Source organism: Lagenorhynchus albirostris, chromosome 10 (genome assembly GCF_949774975.1).
Source record: "Lagenorhynchus albirostris chromosome 10, mLagAlb1.1, whole genome shotgun sequence".
Lineage (NCBI taxonomy): Eukaryota > Metazoa > Chordata > Mammalia > Artiodactyla > Delphinidae > Lagenorhynchus > Lagenorhynchus albirostris.
In genome coordinates, this window is record NC_083104.1 from 92,916,561 (window position 1) to 92,936,419 (window position 19,859).

A 19,859-nucleotide genomic window follows, 5' to 3' on the forward strand; every position below is an offset into this window, starting at 1 on the left:
AAGTTACTTGAGCCGTAATTCCAATTCTGCTACTGCAGCATAAATAACCATGTGCAATTAGGAAGTTACTACCACAGAGAACACACTCACAGCCCACCAACAAGAATGTCATCTTGCCCTCACAGACAGAAACCCCACAGGTCTCAGAGGTACCTCCCTACCCACGATCCTCAAGCCATGAAGCATGAGAAAGGGAGCACAGGGGGCAGAAGCCCCACCAACACCGCCCTAGCCGGGGTGCAGGCACCTACTCTCACGTCTGTCCCGTCCAGTTTCATACCACACCTCCCAGCAAGGGCTCTGTACTGGACAGCTTCAAATTCTACTGTCAGATAACTTTCTGTCACAATTAAAACTAAAACAATGGAATTATTTCAACTTTTGAAAGGGAACCTCGAGGGGGTAGGGGACCAAAAAAATGAAAAGAGAAATGGAAAGGAAAGGCATGACTGTTAAAACCACTCTTGCCCCACCACTAACCTATCTTCACTTGCCCCACGATGAAGAACCCCAAACAGTGTGCTGTGATGTACAGCGCCAGACAAGGTCACTCTACTGCACAGCATACGAATGATGATCTGTTATAACGCATCCACTCAAACTTGAGTGATAAATGTAGACGCGCACATATGTACACACATATGTACACATATGTACACACCTTCAGAGAGAAGGCTGCTTGCAGTTCTCACTACCCATCCCCACCAAGAGCCTTGGAGGCTGCCGGCTACTTCAGCTTTCTCTGGATCACACCCCCCTAGGACAGCACCCTTGAGATTCTGGGACCTACAGAGAGGGACTTATTCCCATGGTAACGCGTCTGGTTTCCATGCTTTCCAGTAGCCCCCGAATAAGAAAGCACACATTGTTTAACATGCTAGCTGCCTTTAAGAAAATTATGCTTAAAACACACACAAGTTCTAAAACGAGGAGATGTATTTACTTAGAATTGCTATCGAAATCCAACATGCGGAATAACAAAAAGGTGGCCTTGGAATACAGCCTGCACAAACACCAACATGAACCAGAAAAGGGCATGCAGACACCAACTTCACAACCAAAAGAGGGGGGAGGAGGGAGGGAGGGAGGGAGGGAGGGAAAGGCAAGTCAGTCTGCATCAGGGTGAAAGGCAAACTACCACGACAAACAACAAAGACCACCTTTTTTATGGAGGTGGTAAAAGAATGATTTAAAGTCTTCAATGATCCCAATAGACATGTACGTGCCAACTTTTCTTAGAATTCCTTCCTCGGGATCGTCAAGCCCCGAGTATGCCAATGAAAACAGGAGCTACATTTGGCCAACTAGCCGGCAGCACTAGTTGCTTCTTGAATGCTTTATCTTAGCTTTTGTTCTTTTACCCAAATTCCACCATTATTCAATCCTGGACACCCGGCTACCTTCTTGTCCTAAAAGCGGATTTTTCCCAGTTGGGTGGGTTTTTTAGTTGTTAAAAGATTCCTAAAGCACGAAGGCATCACCGCTCCAGAACAAGAGAATGAGAGCATGCCTTGTCACAGCAGTAAAATCTAACCCCGTAGCAGCAGCCACTGCTCTACTATAACCCCAGGATCCAGTGATATTCTCCCCCCGTCACCCTCCCCTCAAAAACTTAAGAGCAGAACAGTATGTTCAATGTGAAGCAACGTCAACAAGACTGATCACGTCAAATGCTCTCTAAAAAGACACATGGCTTAGCAATTACTCCATTACAGGCAGCCAAGAAATGGCGGGGTCCCTACCTGGTAGGAGACCCATGAACAGATAGGGGTCCAGGCTGTGTAACTAACTGTGGCAACAGATTCCTCAAATTATTTTGCCTCTGCACGTGTGAAAGATGCAAAACGGGCCTTTCCCATACACATTGGCTCAGACTTCAGGCAGTGCTTGTTTCAAGTCACACAGTGCTAGAAGAGGGTGACAGAACCTGGGTGAATGGCAGGGCAGACCCCGGTGGTGTTCAGGAAGGCCACGTCAGAACACCCCGCCACGGCCTTGTGGAAAGGGAGCGCCAGAAGGTCCTGTCTGGAAGCACTGGTTCCAACAAGAGGCTCCCAGACAACTCACCTTACAGCTAAGCAGGATGGAAAAAAACTGGACGCCCTAAGTCAGCCTGTCGCTCTGCCCCCTGGCAAGATGTCAGGTTCCCCATGTGTGATGACTCTTACCGGAGGATCACAGCCAGACCTCAAAAAGAATAATAGGGGCTTCCCTGGTGGCGCAGTGGTTGGGAGTCCGCCTGCCGATGCAGGGGACGCGGGTTCGTGCCCCGGTCCGGGAAGATCCCACATGCCGCGGAGCGGCTGGGCCCGTGAGCCATGGCCGCTGAGCCTGCGCATCCGGGGCCTGTGCTCCGCAGCGGGAGAGGCCACAACAGTGAGAGGCCCGCGTACCGTAAAAAAAATTAAAAAAAGAATAATAGGATCTCCTCTTCCTTATCTCCTCACTCCAAACAAGTACAAACCAGAACACGGTCAATTCATTCACATTTATCTAAGATTCTAGGAGATTAACGAGAACAAGAGAGGCTGTGGAATACAGCCGCAGCCACAACCCCCGAAATAAAATATAAATAGTAACCAAACGCTAGTTCTGAAACGGTGTTCACTGGATGATTTCATCCGAGTCACACTAACCCTGTTAAAAACAGACACCAGAATAAACTCAGACAGGAGCATGTTTCTCTCCAGGCTTCAAGGACCCACTTGATACCCATCCAGGATGAGGGACGCTTCGGACGCACGGGAACTCTGCCTCCACTGCCCACCTGTGGCTGTGCGGCCACCTGCCAGCTTGATCAACAAGGAAGGAAGCAGGGCCTGAGGAGGCTGTTGAGCCAGAGAGAGAGCGAGAAGGGCAGCAGGCCCACCGGTTCAGGCTACTTCCTATATAAACAGGGCGTAAGCACCGAAGTTGCCCCATTTCAGCGAGATCATCAAAGGCTTCTTCTGCCCTCATACTCGGGTAGAAAGACAGATATTCACAGAAAAACCTGTAAGTCAGGCTCCACGCTCAATCCAAGAACGGGCAGAAACCAGATCGCAGCCCTGGTCTTGTCTATAGGGCGCAGACTAAGGCACCTTGCCAATTATATTATGCAACATACAAAGGAGCATCAAAACAAATCTATAAACCCAGCAGGATGTCCAGAATAACTGCCGTTAGGGGCCCAGCCTGCGAAGCACGAGCCGCCCAAAGCACATCCATTTCGGAAACAAGGCCAGGCCCAGAGACATCATCCAAAACAACAAAACAGGCCACTCACCATTCACTGCTTTCAGGCTCCCAGCAATGCCTTCACCATGCTGCCTCTTCTGGGCATTCTTGAACTCCTTCAGAGACAAATAAAGGACTTTACGTACCACCCTTTCTTCTGACCACGGAATCCCATCACTGTCATCCTGGAGAAACAAGGAAGAATGGGGAGAGGGGATTACTTAACGGAAAGCAAGCAAATGTTAATTAAGAGTCAGAATAAACTTTAAAAAAAAAAAACCAACAAATCCCAAACAAGTATTAAGTGACTGAGACCAAGTTCTGGAGCTCAGAACTACCTCCTATAGTGGAGGGAGGGCACTGGCCCCTCCTGGAGAGACCACAAGCAAAGAGCTACCCCTCAGGCTGTAAAGGGACTGGAGGAGAGACACAAGCATCGCACTTCCTTTACATGCCCCGCACCAAATCCCATCATTCACTGGTAATAGAGAAGTTTTATATTCCTGGCAAAGTTTAGGAAAAAAAGGAGTTATTGCAGTCACAACAGGAGGTGTAATGCATCACTGTACTGGAGTTCTTTAAAGCGAATAATGCCAGAATGTAGGCACCTTACAGACACGAGCTACAACCCTTTGGAAAGTTTACTTACTGTTTGTGTTGTGGTTTGGTGCTACTTTCAAGGAATTTACAGTTCCGTCAGAAGAAATGAAACTGGATCTGTACTGGCCTTTTAAGGTAATGAATCACAAAAACGAGAGAGGGAGAGGGACCACTGCAGAAAAGGGCAATGGATCTTTGTGGACTAGAGAACGGGGTGGCAGGGGAATGGGGGGATGATTTTTGAAAAAGAATACATACAATAGGTCTTGAAGATCCTCATTTAAAAGTGTGGCTCCCTTATGTCAAAATAAAGGTGAGGCGGGGGGCACACCAAAGAACCAGAGGGCACTCCAGCAATTCCAGTAGTAAACACAGAACGACAGACTGCAGACCAGCAGGGATTGAGGCAGGACGACAGCCAAGTCTGGGAAGACGGAGATGGTCGATACCGGTGCCCCAAATGAGTTCACTGTTTTAGGGAACCGGCAAGAGAGTTTTTTATTTTAAGGTTTAAAGAGTTGCTTCACACAGCTTGGGATACTCACAGGTTCTCTTCTGTGGATATCTGCCTACTGTTTGCTAATCTAACAAGTTCTTACAGTCACACATCTACTTCAAGACTTAAGCATTTTATGAGTTCAATTTAGAGATGGAAGGATTATGGGCTTCTCAGTTATTTGGGGCCTTAATAAGGAAAACATTAATACCCCAGTAAAGCAGGATTTGGGATACTCAGGTTCCTTTTGTTCAAACAGGAGGCCAAATACCCTAGAGTCAGGCTGGTGCTATTACACTCAACATTCAACAGAACTGGGTTTTTTTACTCCCTGCCACTTACCCGGCCAACTAAACCCTCCAGGGGCCGAGATAAGGGAAATAGATTATCCAAGGTCTCCAGCTCACAAATTCCTAAACGCTGCATAAACACACACAACATCTTAGAAATCCAACCACACAGACTCTAAAACCCTAAATAACTGAGGCGGTGCTCCTGTTAAGCTTCCAGAATTTCTTAGAATGACAGTGATTCTCCATTTCCATAACAAGGGGAAGAGAAGGCCTGGGAGAAAAGAGCTAGGATTTCCACCTAGCCCGGATGTCCTTCACTTCTGCAGACCTGCCAAGCCGAGGCTTCCAGCACCTCCAGAGGCAGAAGGCACATCCTGTGTCCCCAGTCGCTCTCCTAAGACAGACAAGGCATCTACAGACCAGGGTGGTGGTCGAGTCCACACATGAAGGCTGAAGGCAGACTTGGCCTCCACCCTGCGGGAGGAACACACGTTACTTCTTAACCACCACTGGGTCCGAGTCACCAGAGACCTGCCAATTGCATGGCTGAAAACCAGGAAAACGAAGCGCTCTCACCAGACCCCACCTGAGAAGCCCAAGGAACCAACCTGCGTAAGAGGCAAATGGTTCAGCTACACAACACGTGGAAAGCACAATGAATCACTCTTGGCAACAAGCAACTCCCCTCAGTGTGCGTGAAAATGCCTCTCTAGCATTTTGGTTTCAACTGAATGATAATCTTAACCTCGGGAAGAGTTCATGCTCATTGGGCTGAATTCCACCTTTCAGGATCCAGGGAAGTCTGTCGGGCAGAATTCTCTTCACCACCCCCAGGTTCCTACCCTCAGCATTCAGGTCTCCACAACAAGCCAGGCTGTGATTATAAATGATTATTTCCTACATACACAGAGTTTATAAATTGTAAAGCCCCAAAATAGCTTTCAGTGTAAAATTCCTGTGACGATTTACTGCTTCCTGTTCAGACTGGTGCCTTCATTTGGGCTCCAGGCCTCCATATGGGAGAATTATACCCCGACAACTAATATCTAATTAAAACATAAACCATGTGAGAGGAAAACTCCTGCAAAGGAAGATGCATTTAAGGTTCACTTAGTTGACACCAGCAGCCCCATGACCCCTATAAAGTACTTTAAATACAGGAGAAGCAAATCCAGGACACAGAGTATGGGGTTTCCAGTTCTAGACATTAAAAATCAAACAAAACAACACACACACACACACACACACACACACACACACACACACACACACACACACACACGAGTTCTTTTATAATCTAGAATGCTGGTCAAGACTTCCCTCAGTGTTGATGCAAAGTGCAAACCTAGCAGGTAAGAAGTCGGCTCTGCTCTGTTTCCAAAAGCTCAGCAGGTAAGAATTCAGAGATTAGAAATCCAACTGCCATTCACAGCTGCAGAGTCACGATGAATCGCTACATTCCGCTTACACCCCTCCCTACTGGGAGGCTAGCAAGGTGGGCCTGCACCAACCACGAGGCAGCACAGGGCTGTGCAACCTAAGCTGCGAGTCCTGGAAAGCCGGAAAGAAGGTATTTCAGAGGCCTAACGCTTACCCACCCTTATCATAGTTCTGAAGGACCAAGTACTGAGTGCTCTGGAAAACAACCCAGACGTAACTAACTCCCTCACCAGAAGTCAAGCAACTCAGGTGAACCCCCCTCTTCCCCGGCCACCCCCCAGCCCAAGAGCTTCTATGACCTTTAAGTCCAGCCCTCTGTTATATCGCCCCCTTTTCAGTAGCTGTCTTATTTAGAAGTAATGTCTCCATGGAGTCAGGAAATCGTTTCTCCTGCTCAGCACCTGAAACACGCCTGACAGGTGAGAGCTCAGGATTTCTGAAAACTGTACAAACTCAGCCCCACACCTCCCATGTACCATTACCCACACTTGGCCTGCCAGTGCCTAACTTCCAGCATGGGTTAAGTGAAGTGCCTGAAATCACTCTAATTCCTGACTGAAACCACAGCTCCTCCCCAAAAACACTCCCCACGGTGACTAATCCAACAGGGCCAGGCGACACCTCACATTCTCAGCAGTAAGCGTGTCACTGTCCTAACACAGGGGCCACACCACCCCTTCTGCCACCACCTAGAGCTCCCTGCAAAAAACAGCGCCCATCTCCAAGTCCACATGGCCTTACAGGGCCCAAATCCGCGGCCCCTGTTGCAGTCCCTTACCCTCAGCTAAACACCAACCAGTTCATTCACAAAATACCCCTTCTGAGTTCTCCCTGTTCTTCTTCCCGAGGAACAAAGTAGCCAAGCATTCAGTCCATTCTACTTTACTGGTCAGCTTAATAAAGGCAGACACAGGAGGAGGCATAGCCACTGATATGGAGTCTAGCAGCCTCATTCTGATGCAAATTCAGCTGCCCAGAGTGTGTGTCTATTCTTGTGAACTGCATTATTGATTTAAAAACAGCTCTTGTCATTTGGAGTTTCCATAAGACCTCTAGGTTAACAGACCATCTAAAACTTAAGAAGAACAATCAGGCTCCCGATGACACGCCACCTTTCCTCATTCCCCCAATCTCTTACTTGTTTCTCCCCAAGCCCAAAAGATGCTTTGCAAACACTGAAATAAACAAAAATAATTGGGTCTGCTGGCTGTAGGGGGGGCGGGGGGGCAAGGAATCTTCACATAGATCTAGATTCACTTGGCTATTAACTGCGAAAAATCACTTTCTTTGGCAAATGGAAGACTGAGTAACAAGACCTTTAAAAGTAAAAGTGACAGGGTTTTCTTTGCATTTGTAAAATGTCTACCATTCTTTGAAATAACTTTGAAAATGGCAACAGGTCAGGAATTAAACTAGAATGTTTATGGTCATACATAATCTTTTCATTAAAAGGAAAAATAACAGCATAACCTCATGCTGCCCAAGTTTTATAACAGACATGTAAGAAAAAGGGGCACAGAAGGTAAGCACATGAAGACACTACACACCTTGCAGTAAACAGCACCATCTAACAATTCTCCAAAGCCCACAGTCCAGGTTAGAGATATAACAGCCTTGTTGTACATCCTTCCACACCGTTGCAACTCCAAGTGTGCTCCAAAGACCACCAGTGCCTTAACCGCTTGGCATCTTGTTAGAAATGCAGGCTCATTTTAAGATCCTCTGGTGATTCCCATGCACATTAAAGTTTCAGAAGCTCTGCTGTACACACTAGTTCCCCATCCTGCCCATTTCACGTCACTTTCTAACCTCCATCACAATACAGGCAAAGGTAAAGAAAGATGAGGTGAAACCCCAAGATGAATACTTCTAACATCCATCTAACTGTTGCCATTTCTACTGTCAGAATACAGAAGTCTATATTAACATATTCTGAGAACTCTTCCCTTTGACGTCTGTTCACTGAACTAAAACAAGCGACCAAATAGCAAAAGCGAAATCAACAAAAAAGCTAAGACAAGTAGTGGATAGTTCCTTGAATCATTCTTATGTGACATGATGTCTCAAACCCTCATTCTCTGATTACCCAATTTGGAATGACTTCCCTTTAAAAAGGTGACATCCAGAATTAAACACACATTCCAACATGTGAATAACACTCTAGAACAACAGGACCAACACATGCAATAAGATCATTTCTATTTCCGTGCACAATCCAGAAGCTGGGATACATTTTAGTAGCCACATTACACAGCAGGACCTCATTAAGCTTGCAGTTAACTGTACCCTCCAAGGTGATTTTATTGGGGGGGGCGGGGGATCCTTTTTTGTCCCCCCCACTACAAAGCAACAAAACCCAAAGGAAGGCTCCAATCCAACAAAAATCACAGCTCCCAGTTGTAGAATTATTTTTCTGTGATGCTCTCCTGACCTCTAAGGTAAAAAACAAAAATAAAAACCAACACAACAGGCCACAGAGGGTCATGTGTGAATGAGACCATAAACCAAGTTGTCCTCCTTACCCAGGTTTACTGGACAGGACAGAAAAGAAGGTACGGGATTTACTGGGTGCAGGTTGCTGTGTCTTCCCCACACACACCGTCATGGAGAAGGGCTGGGTTTGTGGACATGGGCGTGGCATGCATGACTGTTTTCAATGTGCTTGAGTGCCCAGCCCAACCTCCACTGACGGCATAAAATCAAATCAACGTTAGTTTAAATAAAGCCCAAAAAGGATCTTCATATAAATAAATTTGCTGACCATTCAAACTGCCCCTCCATGGCCCACACTTCAAAACACTGGGTTATTGATTTAACATGCTCTAACTACACCAAGAGTTCTTCTAATTGACTGTGTCAAAACTGATCAGGTCAGTGATACAGTAAAGCCATGCCCTCCATTCAGCCACAGGCCTGGGCCAAGCCTTCCCGGGCTTCTGCTCTCCAGTGATGGCCAGCTTTTCACCAAGCTGGGCTTCCAATCCTCTTCTGAGCGCCCAGATGCTTTAGTGCAAGGAAACAGGGACGTCTAGGTCACTCAAGCTTACAAAACAGGTGCCAGGCAGAGGACAATACCCCTGCAGTCATAAGGGAAGTATATAAAAAGCGATAATGATTGCAGTCATCCCTTGTTATCCACGGGGGATTGGCTCCAGGACCCCGCACAGATACCAAAGTCCCAGGAGGCTCAAGTCTGTTATATAAAATGGTTATTTTATATAATAACCATTATATAGGTTATTATATAAAGGTAGGTCTGCATATAACCTACCTACATCCACATCCTTCCTACTGTACACTTTAAATCAGCTCTAGATTACTTGTAATACCTAACACAATGTAAATGTTATTTACATTTTTACTGGTGGGGCAAGTATTTACATATTTGCTGGTGGAGCAAAGTCAAGTTTTGCTTTTTGTATCTTTCTGGAAGATTTTTCCTGAATGTTTCCAATCTGCCATTGGTTGAATCCAGGAATGCAGAACCCACGGTTGTGGAGTGCCAACTGTATGACAATGGCAAACGTCTCCTGGGTGCTCGCTGTATACCAGACGTTGGGCTCAGCACTTGCTTGCACAGTTAATGCTCGTGATTCTCTGCTCGGCCTCCCCTTCAGACAAGGGCCACACCATGCTTTCTCCCTTTAGTTTAAAAGGGATGGGAAAGGACGGAATCACGAAACTCGTGGTTATCATTCAGAGATGAGTTTCAGGGTCTTGCCCAAAGGCGCCGTGGCTGGAGAGAAGCAGGAGCACCTCAGGAACCCGCTATGAGTCCGCCGGCCCACTACGGGGCAGGTGCCAGATCAGGAAGCGAAATTCTAAACTCAGAAATTTGTTATTAAAGAGAAAACATCAAAAGGGCAACTCACATTGGCTGCTAAATGAAAGCACCATTAAAATTACTAATTTCAAGGGGCGAATATAAATGTTATATGAAAAACAAACAACTCATGCATCAGCTAGAGCTGGAAACTACTAAGAGGAGAAGGCAGAGGAGAGGAAAGGAAGGAGGGAGGGAGTTCCTCTCACTGGCCTTTACAACCGGCTTCTAGAACTGAAAGAATATCAATTCTATGGGCATCTCTCAAAGCATCCTTATGCAATTTCTCTATGTCTCCATTTTTTTCATGGTTTCAAATTCAGGCCATCTTGACTCAAGAGAGGGAAAACAATGATGAAAAAGCACAGGTTCTAGGGAAGCCCATTTCTGATCAAATTTAAAAAAATATTTTCTAACAATTACAACTATTTTAAAAATGAAATGGGTCCCCCCTGCCCACGGAAGGTAGTGACTTTCCCACTACTTACAAGCAAACTGCGTAAGAGTCTCATCCATCACAGGTAGAGTGACCAGTAACTCATCATCGCAGCCAAGGGCACTGCTAATGATGATGCTGGGACAACTGATAGAAAACTGGGACGTAGGTCAACCAGGGACTAGGCCCCTTCCAGCAGATTTGAATCCATTATTTTAAAAAAAGATCTTCACTACCACACAGATCATTTTTAACAACATCACCACATAAAATAAAGCCAACATCCACGACATAGTGGGATAAAAGTGTGACACACACCTGCGTTTTTAAGTTGAAATCCAGAACCTCCCACCAATGTTTTAAATTTCAACCTGCGGGGGGTTGGGGGTGGGACTGGTAACGACACACGGGACAGACGCAGAAGCCACCACGTTCCACAGAAAACACTCCTGCTTCCACAGGGAGGGAGCACAGCACGTCACATGCTCTTCACAGCCTCCGGTAAGTAAACCAAGCAGATGGGGCTGTGCAGGTTGGGAGAGAAGAGAACATTCAGGTTCACAGGCAGGAAGACCTTCTCCTAACATGAAACCCCTTATTAAAACTTATACAGGGCTTCCCTGGTGGTGCAGTGGTTGGGAATCCGCCTGCCAATTCGACAGGACACAGGTACGAACCCTGGTCCAGGAAGATCCCACGTGCCGCGGAGCAACTAGGCCCACACATCACAACTACTGTGCCTGAGCTCTGGAGCCCACGCGCCACAGCTGCTGAGCCCGTGTGCTACAACTGCTGAAGCCCGCACGCCTAGAGCCCGTGCTCCGCAACGGGAGAGGCCCGCGCACTGCAGCGAGGGGTGGCCCCTGCTCGCCGCAACTAGAGAAAGCCTGCGTGCAGCAACGAAGACCCAATGCAGCCATAAATAAATAAATAAATAAAATTTATTTTTAAAAAAACTTATACAAGTGCTAAGACAAACAATTATGTGTTTAGATTACAGGAGCTACTGGATGAGTTACTAATACCACAATATGCATATATCTCACTTCTGTCAAGGCTCTGGAAATGGAGGGATTTGTGACTTTCCACTTCCTTTTCTTAAAAAAATAAAGTGTGATGTCCAATTCCAGTGCTCAATTCCACCCTGGGTTGGATTAACAGAAAATGCCAAATGGCAAGGCGGGGTATGGGGCGGGGAATTGATGGCTGCAAAGAGATGACCAGCAAGAAAAGCAAATTTAAAAGACTTGCTCCAGGAGGGAGGTGGGGAGAACGAATTCATAGCCCTTTCCTCCTTCCAGGGAAAACCGTCTGGAAAACTCTACATGCATGCCTTTTATTTTCTAGAGCACAAGTTTTGCATATACCTGCTATTAAATAATCCTACTTAAGGCAATTGGTTGCTGTCTGAAATATCAGCCTCTTCCATCAACAGTTTGAGAGAACAACAAAGGCATCGGAAATAATAGTAGTAATTTGTTGGGGGTGTTGATTCTTGGCACAGACTCCATACAAACGAGGATTTACAGAGCTAGAGAGAGAGGGAGAACACTGAAGGATAGAGTGAGAGAGAGGCACAACTTAGGCTAAAATTACTGTTTCTTCCCCTTTTAACAAAATATTTTCTCCATTGGAAATCAACTCAGTTTCTCAAATCGACTTGATGCTAATCCATTTTTTAAAATTCCATAAAATGGTTCACCTGTCAATACTCAAACATCAAAGAGAAATCGGGGAATATTCACACCTAGAAATTAGATAAGTGGCCAGGAAGCCACTGACTTACTGAACTTGTGAATGATGTTCCTTTGCCTTGGTTTTACATTAAAAGCACTTCAAGCAGCAAATTTCCTCCGACAGACATGCTTCCCAGGATAAAGCAAACGGTCTGAAAATGCTTATGCAAGGAGAGTTTTACTTCTTCCAAACTCCCATTAAATAATGTGTACTTATCTTTGATTACCGCCTATTTAAAAAAAAAAAAGCTACAGCTGAAATTGGATTAAGAACTTCTGCTGAAAACGGTTTATTGCATAACACAACTCTGACAGCCTGAATCTCAGGCCACCAACTGAGCCTTTATAAAAATCTGCTGGGCAGCTGCCAAGTCAGCCCTTTTGCCTCTGAGCGTGTCCAACACCGCCGTTGTCAAGGCAGCAGCAGCACGGGCTGCGCCGGCGCACGTTCACTGTTAAACAGTGCAGTCAGGGACCAGCAGTGAGGGCCATGCAACACAGCACTCAACCCCCTGCAATTCTTGGTCTGACAGTTTGTTGTTTCAACATAATCAAAAAGGACTCAAGATCTAGAGCAGCATTATCTCCAAGAATCCAGCAGCAAACAGACTGGCAATCTACCTTCAGAATGAGGGCGAAATTAAGTCAAATTACAATACTTGACCGATATCTTAGAAAAAGAAATCAGAATGAGGGACAATCCAGTATCAGCAATGCCAACATGCGACTCCAAAATGGCCTCATTTGGGAATAAATTATTAACAAGTAGGTTCCCAAAAGAATTCTGACTGATTTGGATCTTTTAATCACTACAGCCTTTTCATGTTAATAAGAATACCCCCCCAAATCCCCCAAATGGCATATTCTAAGCTGAACTATCCAATACAGTAGTCTCCAGCCACAAAAAATTAAGTTCCTTAAATTGTAGTGGACACATTTCAAGAACTCAACAGCCATGTGTGTGCCAAAATGGAAAGGTCAGCTAAAGAATGTTTCCATCATCATTGTAGTAGAGCAACGCTTATAATTAATTGGACAGGGTTCCAATAGACTGTATTCCTTGCTCGTGCGTTTCATTACGTCCCTGAGACTCTTCAAAACATGTACCTTTATGTTCTACTCAGGAACAGGCAATTTCTGGAATATGAGACTACCTTGCACAAGAAAGCCAGAGTCTAAAGTAGGTAAGAACAGATATCCACCCATACAACTCTCAGGAAAGTGGTTCCAGTTTGCTCTGCTACATGTGGCCTTTCAGATTGGCAGGGAATATACATGCAATTCAGGGGATGAAGTCTAAAATTCTCGTCTACAAGGAAGCCCTGAAGATGCACACTGCTTTAACATGCCTTCAAATCATTTTCTAAGGAATTCCCCTACAAAATTCATCCTCTGGGTTAAGAACAGACAAAAGCCAGCACCCCACCAGCCAGTCTCTCAGCACCAATAGGGTGACGCCTCCTGCCAGGGCCAGCCAAAGTTATCGGCCTATGAGCTGTGGCGAAGGCTTAGGGCAATTTTTACCCTCCTGTTCCTTCCTCCAGGCCCTGGGACACTGCTGGGTCACTTTAGGGGCTCTGTCAATACCTGACTGACTTGCTGGCTTTTTTGGCTCATCAAGGACCTCCATCCTGGAAATAAGCATATAAGTGTCCATACATTCGCTGGGGACTCGTTGGTCATGCTACATTGTAAAACCATTAAGGCCTTGGGGGGGGCCATTTTATGAAAAATTTCAAGTTATAGTAAAGTAAGTACACAAATAAACTTTGTCCTTGAATTTAACATAAATTGACAACGCATCACATTTGTCCTTTCCCACTTTTTCCTCCAGCGGTCCCCAGAGTTAAGGACCACCCTGGGATTGGTTTGCACCCTGTCATTACAGGCATGGGTCTCCAGAAATAATTTTAATGCCTGTCACCCCTCCAAACAGTGCTTCCCACTAATAGAGAATGCAGGTCACTGTGTAGCAGGCCACATACCACTTGCTTCTCATGCATTCTGTCCTCTACATTTTACAACTAGCCAGTGAAGCAGCATCACACAAACATCTCCAAATCATGCACATGAGGTTATGAGGTTAACACAGACAGCATCCTGACTAGCCTGTGTGACTCCAGAGGACCCGCCACGTGGTCTTTTTCATCTTCGTGCTCCCAACTAGATGAGTCTAGTATACAGCAGGCATTCAAAAATACTTCACTAGAATAAACACATATTAACAGGGGTAAGAGAGACCTGGATTCCAGTTCTGGAATTCTCTATTTACTGATGTACAAACAAATGACCAAGGGAGTGGCTCTCAACTTGAGAGCTTGTGAGCAACAACTCCAGAGCTTAATAAAGCACACACTGTGGCTGCCACCCACAGAGCTCTCCTGTGGTGATGTTGATGCTGCTGGTCAGGGAACACACTTTGAGAACCGCAAGTGTACACAGTCTTGCAAGGGACCTGACTCCCACCTCGCCTTTGCATGAAAACTGTTCTCACTGCCATGAAACACATTATAATTGCTAAATCCAATGCAATTTATTGGTAACCTGACTCTCCCCTGGTTTTCCTATTTCCTGTCCCCCACTACCTTCAACTCTGATTCCTCTGCCCATCCCAATCTCTGATTATGATCTAAATAATAACTGCAATGCATTACTTTCTAGAACCATCAATCCAAGGGGCTCTTTCCCCTACTCAAAAGCTCTGTATAGCTCCCCAATGGCTACTACAGGGGGAATTTCCAAATTTCTTAGCATGGCCTACAAAATTATCATTAACCCAACTTACCGTAGAGGTTTTAAGTCCTTCCCCCTCTAGAGCTTCCAACACCACTACCCCCCAACAGACAAGGGGTGAGCATCTCAAGTAGAAACAATAGCTCTCATCCTTGCATCCCCATCTCAAAACAGATTATCAGGAAACAGGAGTACTGGTGTATTAACTAAAAATTGATCATGACTTCAACAATAATTCAACAGTAAATAAAGAACAGACTCTCTAGGGACTTCCCTGGTGGTGTAGTGGTTAAGAATCTGCCTGCCAATGCAGGGGACACGGGTTCGAGCCCTGGTCCGGGAAGATCCCACATGCTGCAGAGCAACTAAGACCATGCGCCACAACTACTGAGCCTGCGTGCCACAACTGCTGAAGCCCACGAATCTAGAGCCCATGCTCCGCAACGAGAAACTACCACAATGAGAAGCCCGCACACCACAACAGAGTAGCCCCCGCTCGCTGCAACTAGAGAAAGCCCACACGCAACAACCAAGACCCAATACAGCCATACATACATACATATATACATACATACATACACAGGAAAAAAAGATTTTCTAAATACACAAAGCTAAAAGTCCAACCTCAAATCTCTTTCACATCAATACTTTAGTACCAAGAAATATATAAACAGTCTATTAGGCTCAATTTACCAAGTATGTCTGTTTCAGTATTTTCCCACAGCTTTCAGTTTTCATAATGCATAGAATGCATGATCTCTGTGACCAGGACACTTAGTACAAGATATCAATTTTATTCAAACTGAGATATTTCCTACCAGTTAAGCCAGTTCCTAGTCCAATGACAAGGTTTAACCATATTACTATTTCACAATGGTTTGCAAAGATCACAATTATTTCTGCCACCTAAACAAAACTGGAAACATTTGCTGGCTCCTGTGTCCAAGCCAGTTCTAGCATTGCTTCCTTCATGCAAAATGAGATTTCCTGCCGTTTCTTCAGCTCCATAAAACAGCCTCATAGACCAGTGAATGATTCAATGAAAAGATTTATGCTTACCTATAGATGGACAAAGCTCCTCCAAAGTCATGAGGGTGGACCCCCCAAAAGGGGACATGGCATATGTGCAGTCTCATTTTCAAGCAAAGCTGTTAGGGAAAGCAAATATGGCCTTCTAGAAGCAACGTCATGGTCCTTCCTATGCTGACATTTCACAGTGGTAAGAGAAACAAAACTCATGTTGTGAGCACAGTGGATATTAAGCAGAAGTTTCCTATTTACACTTCAGGTAACGTGTGTGAAAGAATAAAGCAGAAGTGGGGAGATGACAATTTTACTCTAAATGGGAAACCATGGGAGAGTTCTGAGCAAAGAGGTAACAGAATTTGTTTTACATTTGTAAAAACTTGCACAGGCTGCTGGGTTAAGAATAAACCAGCTTAGGGGGTGATGAAGGAAGGTTGTGACAACTGCCTACACAAGAAGTGAGAAGCCAGGAGGCAGCGAGAGGCTGTGAGGACTGGTTACATTCTGGAAACACTTAGAAGGCAAGAAAAACTGGGTGCTGATGATCTATGTGACCAGGACCCTTAGTACAAGTACCCGTGAGAAAAGAAGAGTGAAAGATCAACCCCAAAATTTTTCATCTCAGGACATTTCCTTTCCTTTCTGGAGGAAAAAAGGGCACTTCTGAAAAGAGTGCTCCGAAGCAGACAGAAGGGAGAGAGGAACCAAGAGTTTCGTTTTTAGACATGCTGAGTTGGAGCTGTCCATACAGACCCTAGAGGAGAGGTCAAAGTTCAGGCCACGTGTCAAAGCTGGCGATCTGAATATAGCTGCTGGTTCAACATCCAACCTAGACTCTAACCTTAGGTACTTTATCAAAGGTTCACCTCTTCATTGCAAGTTAAGGGTGAAGTCAGGTAAAGGCTGGCTGACCCAGACAAGTCATTTTATGGCTAAAAGGGTTTTCAGAGACTTAGGGAAAATGAGGCTTTCAAATAAAGAGTGAATGAAGGCAGAGGAGTGAACATGGAAGGAAGAAAAGGAATGTTTCACATGCTCCAGAGGCATTCTAGAAACATCTACATTGGATGCAGCCCTAAATTAAGTTCAACAATATGGCAGAGGAGACCTCAGAAACCCATTGCTCGGCTCAGGCCGTATTGTAGCCCAACGGCTGCAGCTAGTAAGAAAGTTCTGTGTAGCCACGTGAAGTCATAAATCACTCACACACAAATCCAGACACCCCTTCTTATATTTAGCTTCACGTGCAAATGAGGAAAATGACGACATCCACCCCTAGGCAGACAGAGGCAGGCCTGAGGCCCAAAACCTGCTCACAGGATACCCTGTACGGCAACAGAGACTACGCAGACAAGTTTTCAAACGGACACAAATCAGAAAGACTTGCACAGGGCTGAAAACAAACTACAACCTGTTTTCTCTCAAGAGAATCGCGGAAGGATCCAGAGCAGAGCAGCTCCTTCTGGATGCCCTAAGACTTGGTGGAAGAATACAGGAAATAATGCCCTCTAAGTGGTCGACTCTATTTTCTATCATACCCACCCATGAGTCACATCCCACTGCCATACCCATGTTGTGCTTTCTCTTCGAATTTCTATTTTCTCTGCTGAAAACACACTGAACAGGGGTTCCCAGAAACCCATTTTCCCATCTCCCTAAGCAGTCCTCCACCTCCACTGCTGGTGACTAGTGTTCCAGTCTGCGCAGCACAGGAGGTTGGCTGCCCTGGAAATCCCCTGGGGAGCTTTATCGAGGACAGACCTCACCACCATCCTCTGACTCAATGGTCCAGGGTAAGGCCTGCACCCAGAGATTTTGGTAAACTCAGAGCTCGGTCCCGGCACCACCCATCCATCGCCACTGCCACCTTTGATGGAATCACAGTCACACTGCATTAAAATCGTCCATATCCTGACAATTCCCTAACAGCAAGCCTGGTACACATTAGGAGCTTAGTAAAAAAAACTGTTGAGGAAATGAAGCTTAAAAGAAAAGAAAAAAAGGACGTAACTAAGGAAACCAGGTAACTATTTAAATAGAACACAGAGAATGTTTTAATACACTCTATTTTCTTGACATTAACCCTCTAAAATTGAGAATTCAGTATTCTTTAAACTCGAGAAAAAGTTTTAGCTGATACTAAAGCTTTCCTTTCTCTGAAACACAAAATGAGCCCCTACTACCTTCAAGGACAGAATCACACTGAATAAAGTACTCAAAGCTTCCTTACCTCCAACTGAATGAGGAAAACCAACCCTGCACGTCTGTGAGTCACAGCCCAGTTCTGAATTGCCAATAATACATACAAAAATACTATCTCAGTAATACTATCAGGAAACTAGGTTACGGTTGTTCACTGATTTAATTCTATCAGGAGGGAGAGATTGGAAAGGTAGATCATCTTTGACCCAATATCCCATCACTGGGAACTAAGAACTAAATTAAGGGGGAAAAAACCTTCAGATGTTCAATTTCTCCTTAACCCAAAACTCAAGCCACTGCAGAATAACCCCAGCCCCTAAGTCAACTGTAGGACATGAATGAAGCTTTCGTTCCTCTTCTTGTGCCATCAGAACGAGGACTGTCGGGCTCTACTCTGAGATCTACTGCCCACGTTAACATATAATTCTATTTTTGCTTCCAGGTAAGTGGGCCTCTAGAGCACACTAGAGAGACCAAGCTGCCTGCCTGCCGCCTTCTTGCTAATATTCTCCAGTTACACAGCAGCTCTCAAAAAGACCTGTCCACCCCAAGCACAAGAGAAACAGATCTCACCCTTCCAACACGACAGTAGTAACGGACTGATTTTATCCTTAAAGTTAGGAAAAAGGAAGGGGCGGAGGAGAGGTTATCCTATACAAAACAATTCTCTTTTTTTATGGCCAGTTGGGGTTTGACAAAGTTTTCAGACCATTTAACAAAAGCCCTGACCTCAAAGAAAACACTTTCCAATTTTAACATACATGCCCACACAAAGAAACCCAGCAAGCACTCCCCAAGGGCCAAAATAAAATGCTCTCTAGTAATTACCATAAATAGAAAAGGAGAGATGGGCTTCCTGAGTGAGAGTACAGAGTACGAGAAAAACCACCAGAAACAAAAACATCATAAACAAAATTACATGGCCAACAATAAACTGGGAGGAGAGGAGACTTGCTTCTCAGTGAGATGCAAAGAAACACATCCGGGAGATGCTCAAACAAGGGAAGTGGACACGTCTACAAGTCAGCAAAGGATACAAGGGTGTAACCTGCCAGCACAGCCCTTAAGTACAAAGAGAATCCGGTGACAATTCATTTTCTGTATGCAGTACAAACTGAAAAGTTTCCAGAAAATCCAACAAAATATAACTCAAGAAAATATTTGAGAATGGATGTATTTCCCATTACTCTCACTTATTCGTTCCCGTACATTTGGCATAAAATTTCCCAATCTATTCCAATGTCTTGGAATTTCTTAAAAATCACTAAACAGAATTACTTAGAGAGATTCTCCCTTAAAAACAGCTCGAGAGCCCGAGTGCCTCTCAAACGTAGAAGGCATTTGTCCATCAGTCCAACCACACTAGCTCCCACTGTGATGAGGATGTGATCATTTGCAATGATGACTGAAGTTCACTGACATGTACTGTTTAAATCATCTCCATAACGAACCTGTGATTAAAGACAGGAAGCACAGAAAACACTAATAATGAATGACGAGCACAAAAATAAGTCCGTGCACCTGCCTCATAATCCTCACCATTCTGTATATTGTACGCATCTGATCAAGAATTGTTCTATTGTGAAACATGGTATCTTCAGTACCGCAAAACCCCATGCTATCTATACTTATGGTTGCACTCTTTGAGCTTAACCATATTCTAGGCAACCTTCTAAGAGATGCTGGTGAAACAATGCACTGATGGGGAAACAAATGGCTTGCCTGGGGTAGGAAAGGAAGACGAGGCAGAGGGAGGGCCTGTCAGTGGCCCCAGCACCATTGTCCTAGGACACTGAGCAAAAAGGCTTCGAGCAACCAGCAGTCTGAAGCCGTCCCTCTCATCTTTACCTGTTCAAAG

At 45.1% G+C, this 19,859-nt stretch overlaps 1 protein-coding gene across 5 annotated transcripts in view; it reads right to left on the bottom strand.

Moving 5' to 3' along the window:
* Nucleotides 1-19,859, bottom strand: part of JARID2 (jumonji and AT-rich interaction domain containing 2) — a 247,619-nt gene that overhangs the window by 124,893 nt on the left and 102,867 nt on the right. For all 5 annotated transcript variants that reach the window (XR_009543047.1, XM_060163650.1, XM_060163651.1 and 2 more), the window contains exon 2: nt 3,266-3,401. Coding sequence is in view for 4 of the 5 variants with exons in the window: in XM_060163650.1 (XP_060019633.1) it covers nt 3,266-3,401 (136 nt within the window). In the remaining variant the exon portion in view is untranslated. The remainder of the gene's footprint in view (nt 1-3,265; nt 3,402-19,859) is intronic.